This window comes from Verticillium alfalfae, genomic scaffold (assembly GCF_000150825.1).
Source record: "Verticillium alfalfae VaMs.102 supercont1.17 genomic scaffold, whole genome shotgun sequence".
In the NCBI taxonomy this organism is placed as follows: domain Eukaryota; kingdom Fungi; phylum Ascomycota; class Sordariomycetes; order Glomerellales; family Plectosphaerellaceae; genus Verticillium; species Verticillium alfalfae.
Window position 1 is genome coordinate 412,884 of NW_003315022.1, and position 17,164 is coordinate 430,047.

General features: G+C 51.5%; 6 protein-coding genes across 6 annotated transcripts; 2 read left to right on the forward strand and 4 right to left on the reverse strand.

Moving 5' to 3' along the window:
* Positions 1-106: 106 nt before the first annotated feature.
* VDBG_09987 (general amino acid permease AGP2) lies at positions 107-871 on the reverse strand (the record flags this gene model as incomplete). Its single annotated transcript, XM_002999901.1, has 1 exon — positions 107-871. One exon carries the CDS (start codon positions 668-670, stop codon positions 107-109), a length of 564 nt encoding a protein of 187 aa, XP_002999947.1.
* A 184-nt stretch (positions 872-1,055) lies between these two features.
* VDBG_09988 (predicted protein) lies at positions 1,056-2,079 on the forward strand (the record flags this gene model as incomplete). Its single annotated transcript, XM_002999902.1, has 2 exons — positions 1,056-1,228; positions 1,779-2,079. The coding sequence occupies 2 exons, from the start codon at positions 1,056-1,058 to the stop codon at positions 2,077-2,079; spliced, it is 474 nt and encodes a 157-aa protein (XP_002999948.1).
* A 2,093-nt stretch (positions 2,080-4,172) lies between these two features.
* On the reverse strand, positions 4,173-6,185 carry VDBG_09989 (pantothenate transporter liz1; the record flags this gene model as incomplete). The annotated part of the gene is made up of 11 exons (XM_002999903.1): positions 4,173-4,307; positions 4,737-4,905; positions 4,957-5,149; positions 5,202-5,463; positions 5,515-5,611; positions 5,666-5,739; positions 5,791-5,816; positions 5,867-5,903; positions 5,952-5,965; positions 6,016-6,075; positions 6,134-6,185. The coding sequence occupies 11 exons, from the start codon at positions 6,159-6,161 to the stop codon at positions 4,173-4,175; spliced, it is 1,095 nt and encodes a 364-aa protein (XP_002999949.1).
* Positions 6,186-7,728: 1,543 nt separating this feature from the next.
* On the forward strand, positions 7,729-9,486 carry VDBG_09990 (carboxylesterase; the record flags this gene model as incomplete). The annotated part of the gene is made up of 4 exons (XM_002999904.1): positions 7,729-8,004; positions 8,056-9,129; positions 9,177-9,234; positions 9,290-9,486. The coding sequence occupies 4 exons, from the start codon at positions 7,729-7,731 to the stop codon at positions 9,484-9,486; spliced, it is 1,605 nt and encodes a 534-aa protein (XP_002999950.1).
* A 3,297-nt stretch (positions 9,487-12,783) lies between these two features.
* VDBG_09991 (medium-chain fatty acid ethyl ester synthase/esterase) lies at positions 12,784-13,602 on the reverse strand (the record flags this gene model as incomplete). Its single annotated transcript, XM_002999905.1, has 2 exons — positions 12,784-12,903; positions 13,363-13,602. The coding sequence occupies 2 exons, from the start codon at positions 13,600-13,602 to the stop codon at positions 12,784-12,786; spliced, it is 360 nt and encodes a 119-aa protein (XP_002999951.1).
* A 1,694-nt stretch (positions 13,603-15,296) lies between these two features.
* VDBG_09992 (decarboxylase DEC1) lies at positions 15,297-15,998 on the reverse strand (the record flags this gene model as incomplete). The annotated part of the gene is made up of 1 exon (XM_002999906.1): positions 15,297-15,998. The coding sequence occupies one exon, from the start codon at positions 15,996-15,998 to the stop codon at positions 15,297-15,299; it is 702 nt and encodes a 233-aa protein (XP_002999952.1).
* Positions 15,999-17,164: the final 1,166 nt, after the last annotated feature.

The window sequence follows — 17,164 nt, forward strand, 5'->3', positions numbered from 1 at the left end:
AGACGTCGTCAGCATTGTATACGGGGAGGGTCTTGCGGCGTTCGAGGCCCGTCTTTCATCGGGGTTCATGGACGCTCTGCTTCGTCGTCTCTCCTGCCACTGAGACTTACCCAAAGTACTTGACGGCGACGACATTGAGCAAGGCGTACAACACGATGCATCCAACACACACAGCAGCTTCAGGAATATCGTCACGCCAAAAGCCGAGCACTAGGTTCAGGGCCGCAATCTCAAAGGGGATCAGGAAGGCTTCATAGAAGAAAAAGTTCCAACCAGCCATGAATCCCCAAGCTTCGTCCACCCACTTGCCGGCGAAGCGGATGAAGGCGCCAGAGATGGGCATGTAGACACACATCTCGGCCAAGCCGTTGCTGACGCATGCGAGCACAATGGACTGAGTGAGGTAACCGAGGAAGAGAGAAGCTGGCCCGCCGCGCTGGAGACCAGTGCCGATGCTGACGAAGAGGGCAGTACCGATGGAGCCGCCAATCGCGATCAGCTGGATCTGACGATTGCCGAGATGTCGCTGGAGCTGGTCGGCGTTGTCGCGCTCAATAACGCCCTCGCGAAGCTCACCGTCGCTGCTGTTAGCGCGCAGGGACTGGCCTTTCTCTTGGGTAGCCCCAAGGGGCTGTGGCCCAGTGTCGAAATCTTTGGGTGGTGCCGCCATGGTGGGCAGGAGATGCTGCTATTGATGAGGGTAGATGATGGAGAAGGAAGACAAGGTATGCTGTATTAAAACAGGACAAAAGAGGACGATCAAATCGCACGAGGGATGGTTAATGAGCCGACGCGCGCAAATGGAAGCTGCGTGCGGTTCGGGTCTCAGACTCAGGAATGCGAGCAAGAGAAGAATAATGAACTGCGACACGGCCGCGTGCACTTCGGCTGGGGGGATGGGTGCGACATTATGTACACAGGGAGACGGTTGAGAGACAAATACAACCCTGATCAGCATTTCTCGTCTGCCAGGTTGCCAGGATCCGATCCGCAGCACGACGTACGACGTACTGCTTCCCGCCTACTCTTCAGCTACAGCGACAGCGACAAGCAACATGGGCATCTCTATGGTGGACGTCAAGAAAAAACGGGACTCGGCACGGCGCCGGTGGTGGCCAAGTACCCACCCGGTCGGCCCCCTGAAGAGGTCGCCCGAGGGAGGTCTCAGGGCCTGCTACCTTCTCTTCGTCCACTGTAAGCCGTGGGTCGGTCTTCTTGGCCGTCCATGGTACGTTGGTCCGCGTGGAGCTGAGGCCCAAGCTAAGTGACCCCATCGGTCCACCATGGGGGCCCCTGGGGGTTGGCACTGAAGCTGGATTCCAATTGACCGGACTGATTACTAGCCTGGGCTGGCCTGACTGGATGGATTGGATCTTGGTCCCAAAGGGGGGAAAACTCTGCATCCAGACTGCATATGGTATGGTGCGCCAAGTGTCGCGCACCCCGTCGAATACTTGCCCTGCCTCCAGACTCAGTCGTCGACATGGACGCCTGGAGACATTACATTGGCAGTACACGCATAGACGTAGCGGAGGTAGATGGGGGATAAGGGTCTATTCCCCACGCAGCCCAAGCCCTGTGTTTCTTTCTTTGTTAAATGAATCTTTCAGGGCTGCTCAAGACGTGGGGCAGCCTGGCCGCACGCGTCCTAAGCTTTCACTTGCTGCTGGCCCTCGAATGACAGTCCTGAGTGACACCAATAGAAAGCGGCGCAGTGATACCCACCTGCCACCACACGTCAGGATTCGACGCAGATTACGCCCAGAACAATAGTACAGTAGGACGCAAGAGATTGCAGGCAGAAAGGCCGGCAAGGCAGGCAAGGCCGGCAAGGCAGGCAAGGCAGTCTCTGGCGAACTGCCGGTCGGTCGGTATCAATCATACCTAGCCGCCGGTCACTTGATCGGGATTGTATCCATGTTCGCAGCGTCACGGCACCCGTGTCGGTCTACCCGCCCCCTCCCCCGGTTTCTTTTGTTGCCTCTATCGAGCCAGTCTGATCAGCTCATGCGGCTTGATTACCACGTGAGCAGTTCTGGCCTCGACGTTGCCACCATGTGTCACCTCACCACGCGTTAAGATAGAGTCGCTTCCAGTTCGCTCAGCCTAGGTAAAAGTCTCTGCTCCCTCGGGTGGGCCAGCCCAAATGCCCATGTTGCAAGACAATGAGCCATAATGTGGGCATCGCCTTTCGGCGGGTTGCGACCGCGGAAGCATCTTGATAGCGCGCCAGCAAGCACACGACCAGCTTTCTTGGCGTTTGACAAGGGTACATCGCCAACACGAGGCTTGTCGATGCTGGAGGCAGCGAAAGTCCTTTCAGCCGTTAGCTTAATGAGGCCAGGGTCGCCGACCCCCCGGTTCGCTCTCCTAGTGTAATGAAGAGACAGGGAGGCAACCAGTTGCAGGAGTGTAAATTCCAACGGAGGAGGATCGCACCGCCCACATCCTGGCTCCCCCACACACAGCACAAACCTGCATCGTACAGTGTCGTCAGAGGCGTTACGAGTCGCACGACCCATCTTGCCCCGCTTGAAGCCTGGAGGTTATCATGTGCTCGTGTGCGTACGTAAAGCACCCAGGAAGCAAGAAGCGGGTTGCAATCTATGGATAATGACGCAGGGCTTGGGGAAAGGATGTGAGCATCAGCAACAACACGGAGGGATCCTGACTGCCGGACATACGACAAGACAGCGTACGTCCAGACAAGCTCATGAGTTTCGCGGGTGGCGCCATTGGCAACTTGATCCTTTCTTGTCGCTTCTTGTCGTTGACCATTGGATTGCCATGGCTGTAAGATACTGGTGCAGCGCGTTTCCCACTGTCGTATGGCATAGTCTAAGCCCAGGACACCAAGGCTGCCTTGGCCACCTGGGCTTTCCCATCGCAGCCAATGCAAGCACGGCGGAGACAGACGAGTTCTGCCTCTCGTGTTAGCCTATAGCGGCCCGTCCATGACCGCGATCTGCACGTCTCAGACATCCGACCTGCCTGTTCTGGGCAAGCGTCGCATGCCTTGACGCCGCTCGAGATCCCACTTGCGGAATTTTGCTTCTAAACTCTGCTCTGAGGCATACATGTACTTCGCGTGCGCCAGAAATGTCCCGTAGCACCGAGGTGAGACGACCATGACTACAGGGAAACCATCCTACGCCAATCAGGGCGCTGCACTGGAAAAGACCCACATGTAAGGCCCATTTCAGCTCTCACTAGTGCAAACAAGTCCCGGGGCTGCTGCGCTGCATCTTGCGCTGTAGCATTTCGTCATCGATCGGGAGAGGTTTGCCATCGGGCGGCGGACATGACAGGCCCCGGGCCATTAAGGCGATGCTCAGATCTAGCCCCGCGACAGGATCTCTTGGATAAAGGGTGGGAAAACCAAGGAAAGCGGTCATGTGCTTGTCGGCTCAAAGTTAGCGGCATCTCGCAGCCGGTAAAGAGATCGTTGACTGGTGGTGGTAAAAATATCCAAAACATCATGATTAACACACCCGTTCAACTGAGCTCGCCTGGCAGTGTAATGTGGTTTTTTCTCACTAATAGACTGTGCAATGAATCTGCGCGAAGCAGTGCGTAAGATTTGATGTGATTGAAAATCACTGCCGAGGTAAGAGTCACGAAGTGCCCAAATTACCTACTTCTCGTTGCAATCTGTTTGCAAATGTCTTGGAGAATGGCTGCTTTGAAGCTGCTTGAAATTTCAATGGGAATCGCTGGTATTTGCACATGTTTTGTTTCTAGTTCTATGTACATTGGCATTGTAATGAAGCCACAGAAGAGCAAGCCGTCCTCAATAGACAGTTTCTGGCAGATTTTTCGCGGCATTGCTGGTGCCTTTTGCTTGAATTAAGGCGATGGTTAAGCAGGTCGCCGTCAGGTGTAAATTGACGAGTGTTAGGTGCAAGGTTTAATGATAAATATTGTGTTCCATTTGCTTTTCGTCCGTCATCCCATGAAAGTTTCGTGTTTCTCTTGATACTCGGCTTATTCTTCGGCAACAATGCTGAGCCCTCATATTTCTGCCTCTGCTGGCGCGATGAACTCCCAGCGTCTTCGTGTCTCCCCTGAAATTAGAACGTCACACTGGCGCTTGTTGCTCTGTCCAAAAGTAAGGGTCTCCAAACCTTGAGCGCAAGTCTGCGTACCAAATAGGCATTGTAAGAGTCCAGCATTCAGATTTGCTTCTCCTGGACATTCTGCTGTGCGTGCTTCTCATTGCCTTCTGGAAAAGTCGCGTTTGAGTCCTTCTCCCCAGCCTTTGCGGGAACCATGCGGTCAGCGTATTTCTTCGCTGTGAATTTGTCCACCTGAAGCTTCGTAAGCACTCATCACGTTAATTTCTCATTTCTGTATCATACCTTGAAGACTGCCCACATATATGCAAGCATGACACCGCAACAGCAGAGCAAGGAGATGCAACCCTTCTTCCAGTATGGCGCATCGGCAGCTGAGTAGAATACGATGCCCCAGAATGTCCATAAAACCATTGAACCAATGTTCATAGAGTAAATCGTAACGCTGCGCATGGCGTCGTCGCCGCTCCTCTGCAGAATGATACTGGCCCAACCAAAGATCAGGGGATTGACCATATAGGCTGATCCGGCGAGGTAGTAGGCAAAAAAGGTAGCTCCAAAAGGCAACGATGGGACGAGCAGCATGGCTCCGACGATGACCTGCAAAAGAGACGCAAGAATAGCCATCGGAATGCGCTGGCCAGTGGCGTCCATGTGCCAGGCCGCAAGCATATTCGACACGATGCCAACAGCCTGGACGCCCAGGGGATATGTGTTGATCTGAGTCTGCGTGAAAGAATCGTCATGGTACTTCAGCCATAACAAAAAGGTGTTCTGGAAAGGGAACCCCTCTATACTGGCGCACACTGGAGACCAGAAGAACAAAACCCAGCTGTGATAGGGTCAGCTTGTACGACATATCCTTGATGAGATCGGGTCCTACAAGATAGGGTTTGCGAATACACGCTTGAAGAGAGAGACGGGATGGATGTTGTGCCCGTCCTCCTTGATGGGTGGTAATCTTGCAACGGCTAGCTGTTTTTCTTTTTCGGAGATGTAGTTGGCTTTGGTCTTTCCCGGAGTATCAGGGAAGTACATGAAGCCAAACACTGCAATTGGCAGTGTGATGATACCGTCTTTGAGGCTTGTCAGCGTCTTTATAAATTGTGGTGCAACCGTCCTGCTTACCGATCAAGAACACCCATTGCCAACCTCCAAGGCCACCAAGCCCTTTCATACCCCTGTGGATAGCGGCCATCATGACACCTGCAAACATGGTGCCTACCTGGCCTGATGCAGTGAACAGAGCAGTTCGCTTGGCGATTTCTTCAGGCTTATACCAGGCCCCGATGATGTAGATGGTGCCCGCATACGTGCTTCCCTCAGCCAAGCCAAGAAAGAAACGAATGACGCAAAGCTGGGTCACGGTTTTCACAGCTGCGCTGGCCATCTTCATTCATTAGTCACCAATACGCCAGTATTTTGCCAATCAAAACCATACCGTCAAGCCAGCCCAGACGACAACCATGGAAGGGAACCATATCCTTGGCGCCACCTTTTGTATTATGATACCATGAGGAAGTTGCCCGACAGCCATTCTTCTCCAGGGTCAGCCGCGCTTGTACCTGGGACAAGGTTCGCCATTTTCATACCCAGCAGTGGTCAGAGAAAGGACCTTGTTATAATCAATGCCGCGCATGTCAAGGGCTTCGCGGAGGCCGGCAACCTATCCGAATATCAGGCAAGGCTGATTGCGGCGACACCAATTTGGGCTTACATAGGCATTCGCAAACGCTGCTCGGTCTTCCCCATTGTAAGCTGGTGCTTCGGCTCCATGCAAAGTAGTCACTAACCGAGGTAATTAAAGAAGTAACTTAGACAGCAGTAAGTCTGTGAGGGATTAGCGAACAAATCTGCCTAGACAACCGCAGGCCGTACCATAATAAAGAAGTCTAGCACATGCTGTTAGCTTTGGAGTTGTGTTGGTGGCCTTAGCATTCACCTAGCTTCCTGACGAGTCGCCTCTCTTCTTTACTGTCCGTGGTGTCACCCAGGAAAAAGTCTTGCCCAAAGTCAGCTCTGTTGCTACTTGCCATGGTCAAGTGTCTCATCCCACGCACTCCGGATCTTTTGACCGACAGAAGCCATTTTGCCAGTTAGATGGAAGCTGATGATTGTGCTCGGCTCGACGTCTCTCACAACCGCAGGTACTCCGTCCTTTTAAGGAAAGCTGGCATGGACTAAGATTGGGTCCATCTCATCTTATCAGATCAACGTCCCGATGACGGGAGCACGACTAAGCAGGCCGCTAGCTAAGCAAAGAGGATGGTCGCCATGGACCTTGTTGGTCTCGAGCATGCTGATTCGAGGCAAAGCTTTGCGGAGCCGGTAGACGTGGTGACATTCAGGGTCTAGAATACGGATAGATAGACACTTTTGAAAGCTTATTCGGGATGACCAGGGTAAGGACTCCATCATACATCAGGCCAGATGCATGATTCAAGGTGAGGGTTTCTGAGTCGCGATATTGCACTAGGTGACACACCCCCGACCACGGAACTTCTTCTGAGGTATCAGCATGAGTAAAGAGGCGGGAGCTCATACAAGGGAGCAAACAGGTCCAAAGAACAAATCTCCGCGAACACATGGCGTGGCGTTCGGCGTGCTCGCATCTTGACCACTCGGCTGGGCCCGAATGTTGGGTGCCAGAGGCGGAAAACCCATCTAAAAGGCCCCACAAAGAGTACCCTGTTCTGACTGACAGAGTACATCAGGGTCTAAAATCTCATTGGCCCGCCTACGTTCCTATGGTCAGAGTTTTCCAAGGGTAGTTCGAGCCGTGCATTGACTGATAGTCTAGCTTGAGGGATTTCATTCCTCGCGTAGAACAGTGTCCAATATGAGCGACGCCCTGTCCCGGACTGTCAAGCCTCCGGTCGCTCATCTAGCCGCTCTCTGCAAGCTGTCAGTCGCTGGCTTTCACCTTGTCAGTGTCATTCACCTGGGGCCAGGTGGCCCACGTGCTCAGCACCTCCCGTAGCTGAGTTCCAGGCACTTTCCTGCCCTGTGGGATAACCCCTGAAACACGAGCGAGTGAGGCTTATCAGCTCTTGGAACCCAGTCGCTACCCTCGCGGCCTGCGTTCGATATTTCCGACACTCAGTTGCCGAAGACATCTGTCCTTATTGATCAACCCGCGATGTTTACCACTTCTTTCAACGGCTCATCGAGTTTCCGAAAAGAGCCTTCATGCGGTTGCCGGCCTGAAACAGGTCACCTTACAATGCATGGCTGTGTAACCTTCCATATGTTATACTGCTTCTGAAAGAACTCCTCGGCCTCTGTTTCCACACGGAGTGTTCGTCTCGAACCGAGGCTCTTCACCACTTTAAGCCACGTTTGGGACGGGAAATTGTCGTCATGGATGCTCGGGAGGTGATGGACCGAACAGCATACCCTTACCCCATGTCCCCAGGAACAGCTACCCCGCATTCACCCAGTGGTTGGACGGCCAAGGTGGCTCCCCCACAAGACTAAACCTGGGGTCGGCGATCGATGGTGCCGAAGAGACGAAGATGATTAAGGATCCGGATGGTCGGATCTTAACAAAGGGGGACTGCGTGGTCCTTAGCCTGGGCAGCATATAACGGCGCCATTTTGCTGCCCGTTGCGAAGGGCTTCCTCGACTTCGCAGGCCAGTACATCGCAAATGACAATGTTGTCCTTTCTTGTATATACGATTTCCGTTTTGCTCGCGTGCCACGGTGCACAGGGGCAACAAGCCCAGTCGCCACAGCTCCTTGCTAGCCTTGACTACGGAACATTCAAGGGAGCTTACTCAGAGAGGTACAACATTTCGTACTGGCAGAGGATTCCTTTCGCAGCGCCTCCTGTCGGCGAGAACAGATTCCGCGGCCCGCAGCCTCCTCTACCAGTTCTAGAGGACCCGTATGATTCTAGTCGACCATTTGATATGTGCCCGCAGCGCACCGTACGTATTGTGACATCTTTACATGTGTGCTTCCGGAGCTGACTTGAATAGGTCAACGGTTCAGAGGATTGCCTCTACCTGGGACTCTACTCACGGCCCTGGACTCGCGATCAACCCCTGAAGCCAGTCGTGGTAACATTCTACGGTGGTGGGTTTATTCAGGGCTCAGCCTCTTTTAACATCCCACCTTCTGCGTACCCTATTCTCAATGTGTCGACATCGTCCGACATGTTGTTTATCTACCCCAACTATCGCACAAACGCATTTGGATTCCTTCCTGGCAGGGAGGTTGCGGAGGACCCCCTATCGGATCTCAATCCGGGTCTTCTAGACCAGGAAGCTGTGCTCAAGTGGACGAAGAAATACATTGCCCAATTTGGCGGCAATCCCGACAATGTGACAGTCTGGGGACAGTCAGCTGGTGGTGGAAGTGTTCTGGCACAGGCACTTGGGCGCGGGGGAAAGCAAAAACTCTTCCATAAGGCCATGGCTAGCAGTCCTTTCTGGCCCAAAACATACAAGCACGACAGCAACGAAGCACAGGACCTCTACGATGAGCTGGCTGCGAGAACTGGATGTGCAGGACCTAACAGTCTCGCATGTCTCAAGAAGGCTGACGTCCAGACCATCCGCGACGCAAGCCGTTTCCTGTCGACCTCGCAACAGTACAACACGTCAACTTTTACGTGGGGTCCTGTCATTGATGGTGATTTCTTGCGCGAACCGCTTTCGCAGGCCACAGCCAAGGGTCATGTTAACATGAATCTGGCTTTTGCCATGCATAACACCCAAGAAGGCGAGAACTTCATCCCTCCCGGTTTCCAAGGTGCAACGGATGCCGGGTCGCCTCCTTACAATTCAAGCGCCGAGTCCTTTGATACATGGCTCCGCGGATTTCTACCTGGGTTCAAGACGTGCGAAATCGAGGCTGTGAAGAGACACTACCCAGCAGAAGGCACAACGGAGACCATCGAGTACAGCACAACGTACGTCCGTGCCGGTCAGATCTACCGAGATGTCGTCCTCACCTGCCCTGCCTATTGGTTCTCTGGATCTGCAAAGGATGGCGGCTGGCTTGGCGAGTATTCAATGAGCCCATCAAAGCATGCGAGTGACACAGTTTGGGTAAGTAGTTTAAAAATGTTGACAAACACAATACTGATGTGTCGCAGTGGAATCAGATAAACGCTATTCAGCGGTCGGATCCTGCCAGGTATCAAGCTTACACAGGTACGTTCACATTCACTCGCAGAGCATTGACCATAAGCTTATGGGGGAAAAACAGGCGCTTTCGCATCCTTCTTCATGACGGGTGACCCGAATGCTCTCAAACTGTCGCCTCCCGACATTGCCGGGGTTCCTGCGCTCGACACCGGTAGCGAATGGGTTATCAAGGACAGTGGACTAAGCACAGCCAAGCTTGAGCATCTTGGCAAGAGGTGTGAGTTCTGGCGAAAAACGGCAGCCAGAGTGCCGATGTAGTACCATAATCATCCTTAGATACAATGCTTCTACACTGAAATAGTTCGTGCATCTCACAAGTATGTGGTGTCAACCCACCACTCAGTCTCAAACCCGTGTCCGAGAATGGTTACAGGCTGCACTGGTGCATCCAATGAGCCTGCAAACTCAACACGCGGTCCGATTGCGCCTGGCCCTGTGTTGACGTATTCCCGGTAAAAGATATTGGCAACGCTCTGTGTCGCATCCCATGCCGACCAGCCTGCCGCTTTGACAACGTTGCCGAGCCAGCTGTTCTGGAAAACGACCCTGGAGAACGGCCTCCATGGCCTTCCCAAAACAGTTGACCCCTCACCGCTCGTGCCAGTGATGTTGGCATGGTTGAACACGTAGAAAGACTTGTTCTCTTCCGACTCTCTTCCATTTGCTGTGATGAAACCCGGCCCTATAGTTTCTATGTCACAATTCTCGAACCATGCCGAAGCTCGCAAACCAAACACGAAGTCGACGGCGCCATTGATGTATGAGTTGGCGTAGATTTGCCGACCCTCATTGGCGTATATTGTGTCTTGAAACCCGGTGAAGCTGCACCCATAGAAACCCTGGTTTGTCTTCTGTGCGCTTAAAGCCAGTGCTTGCCCGCCCGTGGCTGCTTGTCCAAAGGTGTTGGCAATATTGAGATTGTAGACCTTGACATCTGAGGTCCAAAGCCGGACAGTGGATGTTTGATCGTTGTTTGTCAATCCAGGCGTCTGCCGAGAGAGGTTGCACGTGATGGTAACCTCGTTGTCGAAGTATGATCGGGAGTCTTTTGTATAGCCTTGAAGCTTGAGTGGACCGGCAAGTGAGGGAATGTACACCTGCTCGGAGTAAATACCGGGCATAAGGAAAACGACATGCTCGGCTGTCGTGTTCTCGATTGCAGCGATAGCCTGCCCTACGGTGGGATAGCTGTCGGGGTACTGCTTCGAGGCGTCAACAACAATCGCTCCTGGCGGAGGTTTGGTTCGAGAGGGTGACTTGACGCAGCTGAGCGCTGATACACCGAGACCAGTGCCCAGGAGAAACAAACGTATGAAATGCATGTTTAATAGATGATAGTAAAAGAAGCCTGAAAAGTCCAGCGCAGGAAGCACAGATTCGAACTGATGCTAAAGCTGCTACCTTTATATTAAGAGCAAAGCACAAGTTCCGCGCTACTTTGAATCGATGGACTCCAAAGGACAACTCTGAGGCATCTTCCGCTTGCCATTCCGCCTGCACTGCGTTTTCGAAAGTTCTGGGTACGGCAAGATGCTACCGGCCGGCAGTTTGAATTTTGCGGGGAGGCGCACGGAGGATCTCGAATGAGTGTTTCCGCCAACGAGATGCACCCGTGAAGTTGGGGTCGACTAACGTATGATGCGGGGAACTTCAATCTACTTAGCTAAACCCAAGTTGGCCTACTTTAAAGAACCCAATTTCTCGAGGGTGCCTGCATGGCATACATTGTAAAAAAGATGCGTTTCGGGGCCAGTCATCAAGCCAGGCAGCCGGAATGCCTTCCAGCTCCCTTAACAGAGCCTTGAGCAAAATCTGGTTCCTCCCACCCAACGATCAGAAAATCTACGTGTGCCTTCACCGGCTACTCGCGGAACTGCATGCTACCAATCTTCTGTTGAGTCAAGGAGGGGGAGCCGCGACAACTTTATCCTTGTCAGCAAAGAAAATATTGCCAGGTTAAACCCGGAGGTCGCCTTTGGGACTGTAACACACCCAGGCTCGAGAGGGTTCATATGACGGACGCTGCTGTCAGGTGTGAGCTGCTGCCGGCCGGCTTACCTTGATTCTTGGGAATCAGCGAACCTTCTTGGCGGCTGAACCCGCGCCACTACGGCCTCTGACTTCCGGGCAAAACTGCAATCCAAAGATTCTAGTAGGGTGAGAAATTCAGGTCGAAATCATGGCTCCTACTTCGTTCAAAGAAGGAATAGTTACTAGTGCGGCATAAGCTTGAGGAGCGAACCAAACGTGCATGAGTTGTTGACTAATTTGTACCTGATCGATTGTTCGGCCGGTTTTTTGTTGTGGTGCGTTGTGAAATGTGCGCTGTAAAGCATTGATTTAGTGGACTTTGGTACTCACGTGTATCTTGGTTTGTTCAGTAAATCCATGCTTCCAATGGCAGAGGACTTCTCCCTCACCATCAAATGGTTGCTAACTTCCGGCCATGATCGCAGCCACTGTGTCGCCTGTCCGAAGATGCTGAAGCTTGGATGCCAGAGTGCCCTCGCACGAATAAGTCGAACAAGCTAGGGTTTGTGCCCACAACAACAACACCCTTGTGCACCACTCTCACATAAGACTAGGCTGGATTCAGAGGTTGTTGACCCAGGATCAATCATCGCCTGTATCTTATGTTTCAAAACAACAGACTGCATCATGACGTATACGGGGACCACTCCCGCCGCAACACCAGCGACATCATGCGCAATCCGAGTCGAACTCGAACTGGTCTTTGGCGGCCCCACAACAACAGGTAGCGCGTTCAAGCTCGTGAGCCTGACGAAATCATCGGAACTTTGCTTCATTGTCACCGAGAGACACGCCGCGGGAAAGTCCGCCGACATCGCCAGTCGCCAGTTAACTAGGGACAACCTAGATCGCAGTTTCGTTCTAGGCAGCCCTATATGAACTTCGTCTTGGAAATTGTCCCCTAGCGTTACCACCGTTACGCTCTCTAGAGAGCCCGCTGTTGTGCTGACTGTTACTCGCTTATTTGCTTGGATGGCCTGTTCCCTTTATGGTGAGTAGCATGTTTTTACAAGATCAGACTTCAAGAAGCAGAATCGGATCCGGATGAGTTCGATATACTACACGCCACTGCGCCTGGGTACAGACTGCTGAATCGTGACTTTTCCACCGTCTTGACGAGGATATTCATAAGGGACTCGGCTGATATCTTCAGCTGCTTTCGAGGTTTCAAGTGAGGCCCACAATCAATCTTGACCATGAAGATGTTTGAGAACTTGCGGTTACCAACGCGTCAACTCCGCCTGCTTCGCCACCAGCGACGATGGACTGAAACGGGGTGCCTGTTGTTTATGTGTCGGACCCCATACTTATTCTCTATTATCATGTGAATTATCGCGAGTGATGGTTGGTTTGCTAGACTGAATGGCATACCAGCGCACAAGTCTAGATGATTCATCTTATGTCGCATACGCGTGTCCGCGTTGTCCAGCTATTTCGATACCGAGCCAGGTGTGTCCGCCTATCATCAACGGCGGCAGGGGTTACTCGTCGGGGAGTGGTTCAAGTCTACCGGCGGGGATTCACTTACGCCCGCTGAACTACTCCATCTGCTGGAAGATCGGCGAAGCTGCCAGGAAGAACACCCCATCGTAGCCCCCTGTGTGCCTTTTCCACAGCATCAGCCAAGGCGGAAACGTTGGCATTCTTTCATCGTAGGGCATGGAAATTAGGAAACTCATCATCATATCTTTGGATAGGCATAACTAAGGAAGAGGTTTGAGGTACTTCATATATTCCATTCAGCTGGGCCTTGTAGGAAGCGAGCGGATTTGCAACGTCGCCATCGATCTGAAGCTTTACTCCATCTTCCTCCGCAATGGATCAAACCGCTTAATATCATCGCCGCATCTTCCAACGCTGTCCTGATCTATTGTGTTGACACCGAAAGCCATACGATTCAAGAAGCCATTTACCGCTTTAGCATACCATCGCTCGCCTCGCGAACCGAACCATCCTAGGTGGCCACCGCGGGAAGTTGTACACAGAATTGTGTAAGGGTTACACTGAAATTCTTCATACGGAATCGCTTCATCGACTGCTATCTTGAGACAATCGCGATCAGATACTCTAGTACACGCAAGCATAGGCTTGGATAAAACATACCGGATCATCAGCTGCGTGTAGCGCAAGAAATGGGATCCTGATGGCCAGCACAGCGTCGCTTGAGGATGCATCGCGGTAATATGAGAATACGGTTGGATATCCCCATGTTTGGCAATGAACTTCCTTATCAAATTCCGTCAGGGTCGTAACAGACAAGATAGCATCAAGGTTTAACTGAGTGTGAGCCTCGATTTCCTCGGAGTTCTCGCGGGCGTATTCTTTAACGATGTCTACCGTCATTCTTCGTTAGCATGGCATCATAGTCCAGGACTTGAACAAATTACCCCCCAGTGTCCGAAGATAGACATGTCTTCCCACAACAGTACGTAAAAGAGCCCTACTCACAGCCTCCAAGTTGAAGGGGTTGGAGCAAACGACAGCGGCAGTCAAATGGCAGCCTGGCCCTTCTTCACCGCAGTACTGACATTGCGTCAGCAAACACGGATGTTGAAGCAGGAGGGCTTCTTACATTGGTGAGTATGTTGGCACCTAAAGAAAAGCCTAGACCAAAAATTCGCCTGTTAGGAAACCGTAATCTAATCCATGTCACAACCTGTCGTATGTCCCATGTAGCCCTGGCATTGTACAGAACACCGCTCGTAAGTTTACTTCGGGCGCAGCCTCGTGAATTGACAACACAAACACCCCACATCCCGCTTTCGACTAAAGGAGCTATGGAGTGCCGGACATATGCCTCGTGCGACCCACCCGTAAGGCCATGGAGCACGATGAGCTGCGGCTTGGCATCCGAGGAGCCAAGGGTATCCATTTCTTCGCCGTGTAAGGATGTTGCTCTGAAAGGATATTTGTCGTCCGACCCAGGACAGGTGCTTGTAGCGAAGTCCACTGCAAAACTTCCCCCGTAGTCTGGATTGTCTGATGTAAATATTCGCCTCTCATAGAGAACTTGAGGAGCATTCGAGTTGACTGTCGTCCAAAAGGTCTGAAGATGGCCATTGAAAAGAAGAGGGTTCAATTTGCAAGGTGGCAAAGACGTTTGGCAAATATGAAGTAGGTTTGATATGGTGCCATCTTTTTCTTGCAGCTCAATCGGCGCTTGTGCATGCGTATAACGTGTGGTTGTTTCGGTGAGCCAGTCCATATTCGATGGGTGAGAGAGTGAGAGTGAGAAATGAAATGCGTGTTCAAGAAAATTGCACAATACTTCTGTGAGGCACTCTCTCCATACATATCTTTCGGCTCGAATCCACAGCACGATACAAGTACTGGTTCGGTGTAATAGCTAATCGGTGGGGAGTGGCTGGCTGCTTCAAGAGTGTTCATCGCCCATGTATGAATAGCGGGCTGCAAAAGCTGCTGCGTCATGTCACTCATTGTCTCGTTGTAAAGAAGCGGAAAAAGAAACTTGTCCTCAAAAAACCTGCTCCGGCCCGATCCGAACTCTATTTCTGCCTACGCTGTTGATGCAGCATGCATACTGGTCCTAGAGTGGAGGATCATTTGACCAGAATCCGAGCTTGAGCTTCGAAACGGTGGATACTCACTGTGTGTCGTGAGCAGACTTCGAGGGGTTAAACTGTTTCATCTATGTCACCATGCCCAGGCGAAGAAATGCGCCTATACGAACAGACCAATCATTTTACTTGAACGACTGAGACATATCGCCACCATTAACGAGTGCCGACATATCCCTATCAACCGCAAAAAAGAAATAAACCGATTAGCATTGGCATTTGACCTTCACTAGGTGGATCACCGCCATCGGGCGGGCAATGGAAGTAGTGCAATGCGAAAGATATCACATCGCGACTTAAGATCATCGGAAATAGTCCCTTGATCTAGGTAAGCAAGAACATAGGTGCCCTATATAGAAGACGTGTGAATTTGCAAATGATTGGGTAAACTATGTTAGACGCCCTAACTACTGTGTTGCTATCGTGTGACTGGTATTTAGTCGAGCACAGGCTGCATTATTAAAGACTACTCTTCTCACGTGCCTCGAGCTCCGCCTTCCCGCCCTCCCCATAAAAAGCGTACTCATGCTTGATGATGCGCAACTGAGTCCATGGGTCGATCGGTGATGATTTGGAAAATGTTATGTCACATTTCCCTGCCCGAATGCCGGGGAACTTCATCGCCATAGTTACCGGGATTAACTCGCGAAGCGAAGGAGGTTCCCCATGCAGGGGAGAAGGGATGTACCTCAAGTTGAGCATCCGTTTTGTTGATTTCGGAGCCTGGCAATCTTGAGGCCCTGCTGGAATGAATCGAAACTCAATTCGAGACTTTTTGTCCATGGTCTCCGCTATTCCGGAGACGCTCTGATCCTTATTGGGTGATTGCAGGTCAATGTCTCCAAATACTTTGGGAAATCCGTATTTTTCACGGCCGAGGAAGATAGCCTTCTCGTTGTCCAAGATCAGGATCAAGTTGAAGTCAAATACTTCACCCTGATATGAAACCTCCACCTGCTGAACAAACTCTGAATATGGTCCGACTGAGCTTTTCCCATACCGGATCAGTCGAGATGTTATAAGAGGTTCATCTGCCAGTTGAAGAAACTCCGGCACAAGGTTCCGAATTGACGAGACAGAAACCCTGTAGGCTGCTGTAAGAATGGAAATGTCTTCGGCGTGGTCGCGTCCATTTGAGTATGGGGGACGACAGAAAGGCATCGTGGTGTGACGTTTGTCGAGCGAGCCGAAAGACATGGCACCGGTGTGTGGCGAGGGTTGAGGGGATAAGAAGAAGCTATTGCCAGATGAATGCGGCTTACTCAAAGTGATGTCTTCATCTGGTACAAACCATACATGCGGCAGCAACCCAAAGGCTTTATAGGTCATGGGCTTGTATTTCGAGAACTTGGCAGGGATGCCTTTCGCCGTTGACATCCTCAGCTTGGGTTGCTACGAATACCTTTGATGTAAATCTCACCGCCTTTTGCCACAGATCATCTTTTCAAGGTTCCTTAGTTTGCGCTTGAATCTTCCCACACAAGTGTCTCGTATATCTTCTCGACTTTTCTTTACCGGAAGCTTCTGTGAGGCCAGTACACTCAAGTGTAGGCCTTCAGGAATGCCCACCGCCTCATTATTCGTGATCATCAAAGACTCCTACGTAATTTGTGCTCGAAAATGAGGTTCTAAGTGGACGATGATAAATCGCTCGAATACAACTTGGTGCTGCTAGGATGCATCACACTCCCGCCACCCAAATTAGGTTTCAATACACCTGCGAGCTTTGGCTAACGATAGAAGTATTTCCCTGGCCCTATGTCGGAGTTAAATGCCGAGTAATTCATGCAGGCTTTGTGTTGGCGACTATTATCAGTCTTGCCATTGCAGTCCGACGACTACTAAGATCAGAAGCCAGTCTATGATCATTATAACTGTTTCAAGTCCACCAAGCCCTTTCTTCCGCCAGGAAATGTCCATCAGCAGGACGTAGAATCATAAAAAAGCCTACGATCCCTAAGTCCAAGCAAAACTACGCGTCAAGCTGGGGTTCTCATCACTATGAAGTCCAATACCGACTATAGACTGGTGCTGACAAATGGTCTACCTCCCGGTACCGACAATGAAGACCAACTCTATGCATCCCCACGTCTACCGCGTCCTGCCCCCAGGGCTACCAGGCCTGTACCAGAATGGCCGCCTATAAATAAACGAAATGGTAAATGGATAGCGCCCTACCTCGACACAGTGAGTTCCATACAACATCCAGGCAAGATGCCTTCGCCCTAACTCTCGATAGCTGGATCCAGAAACCGAATTTGATCACATCATACGTACTTCGTCTCTTTTCGGAGTATCTAAATTTGGGCTTCGCTAGCCTACACTGT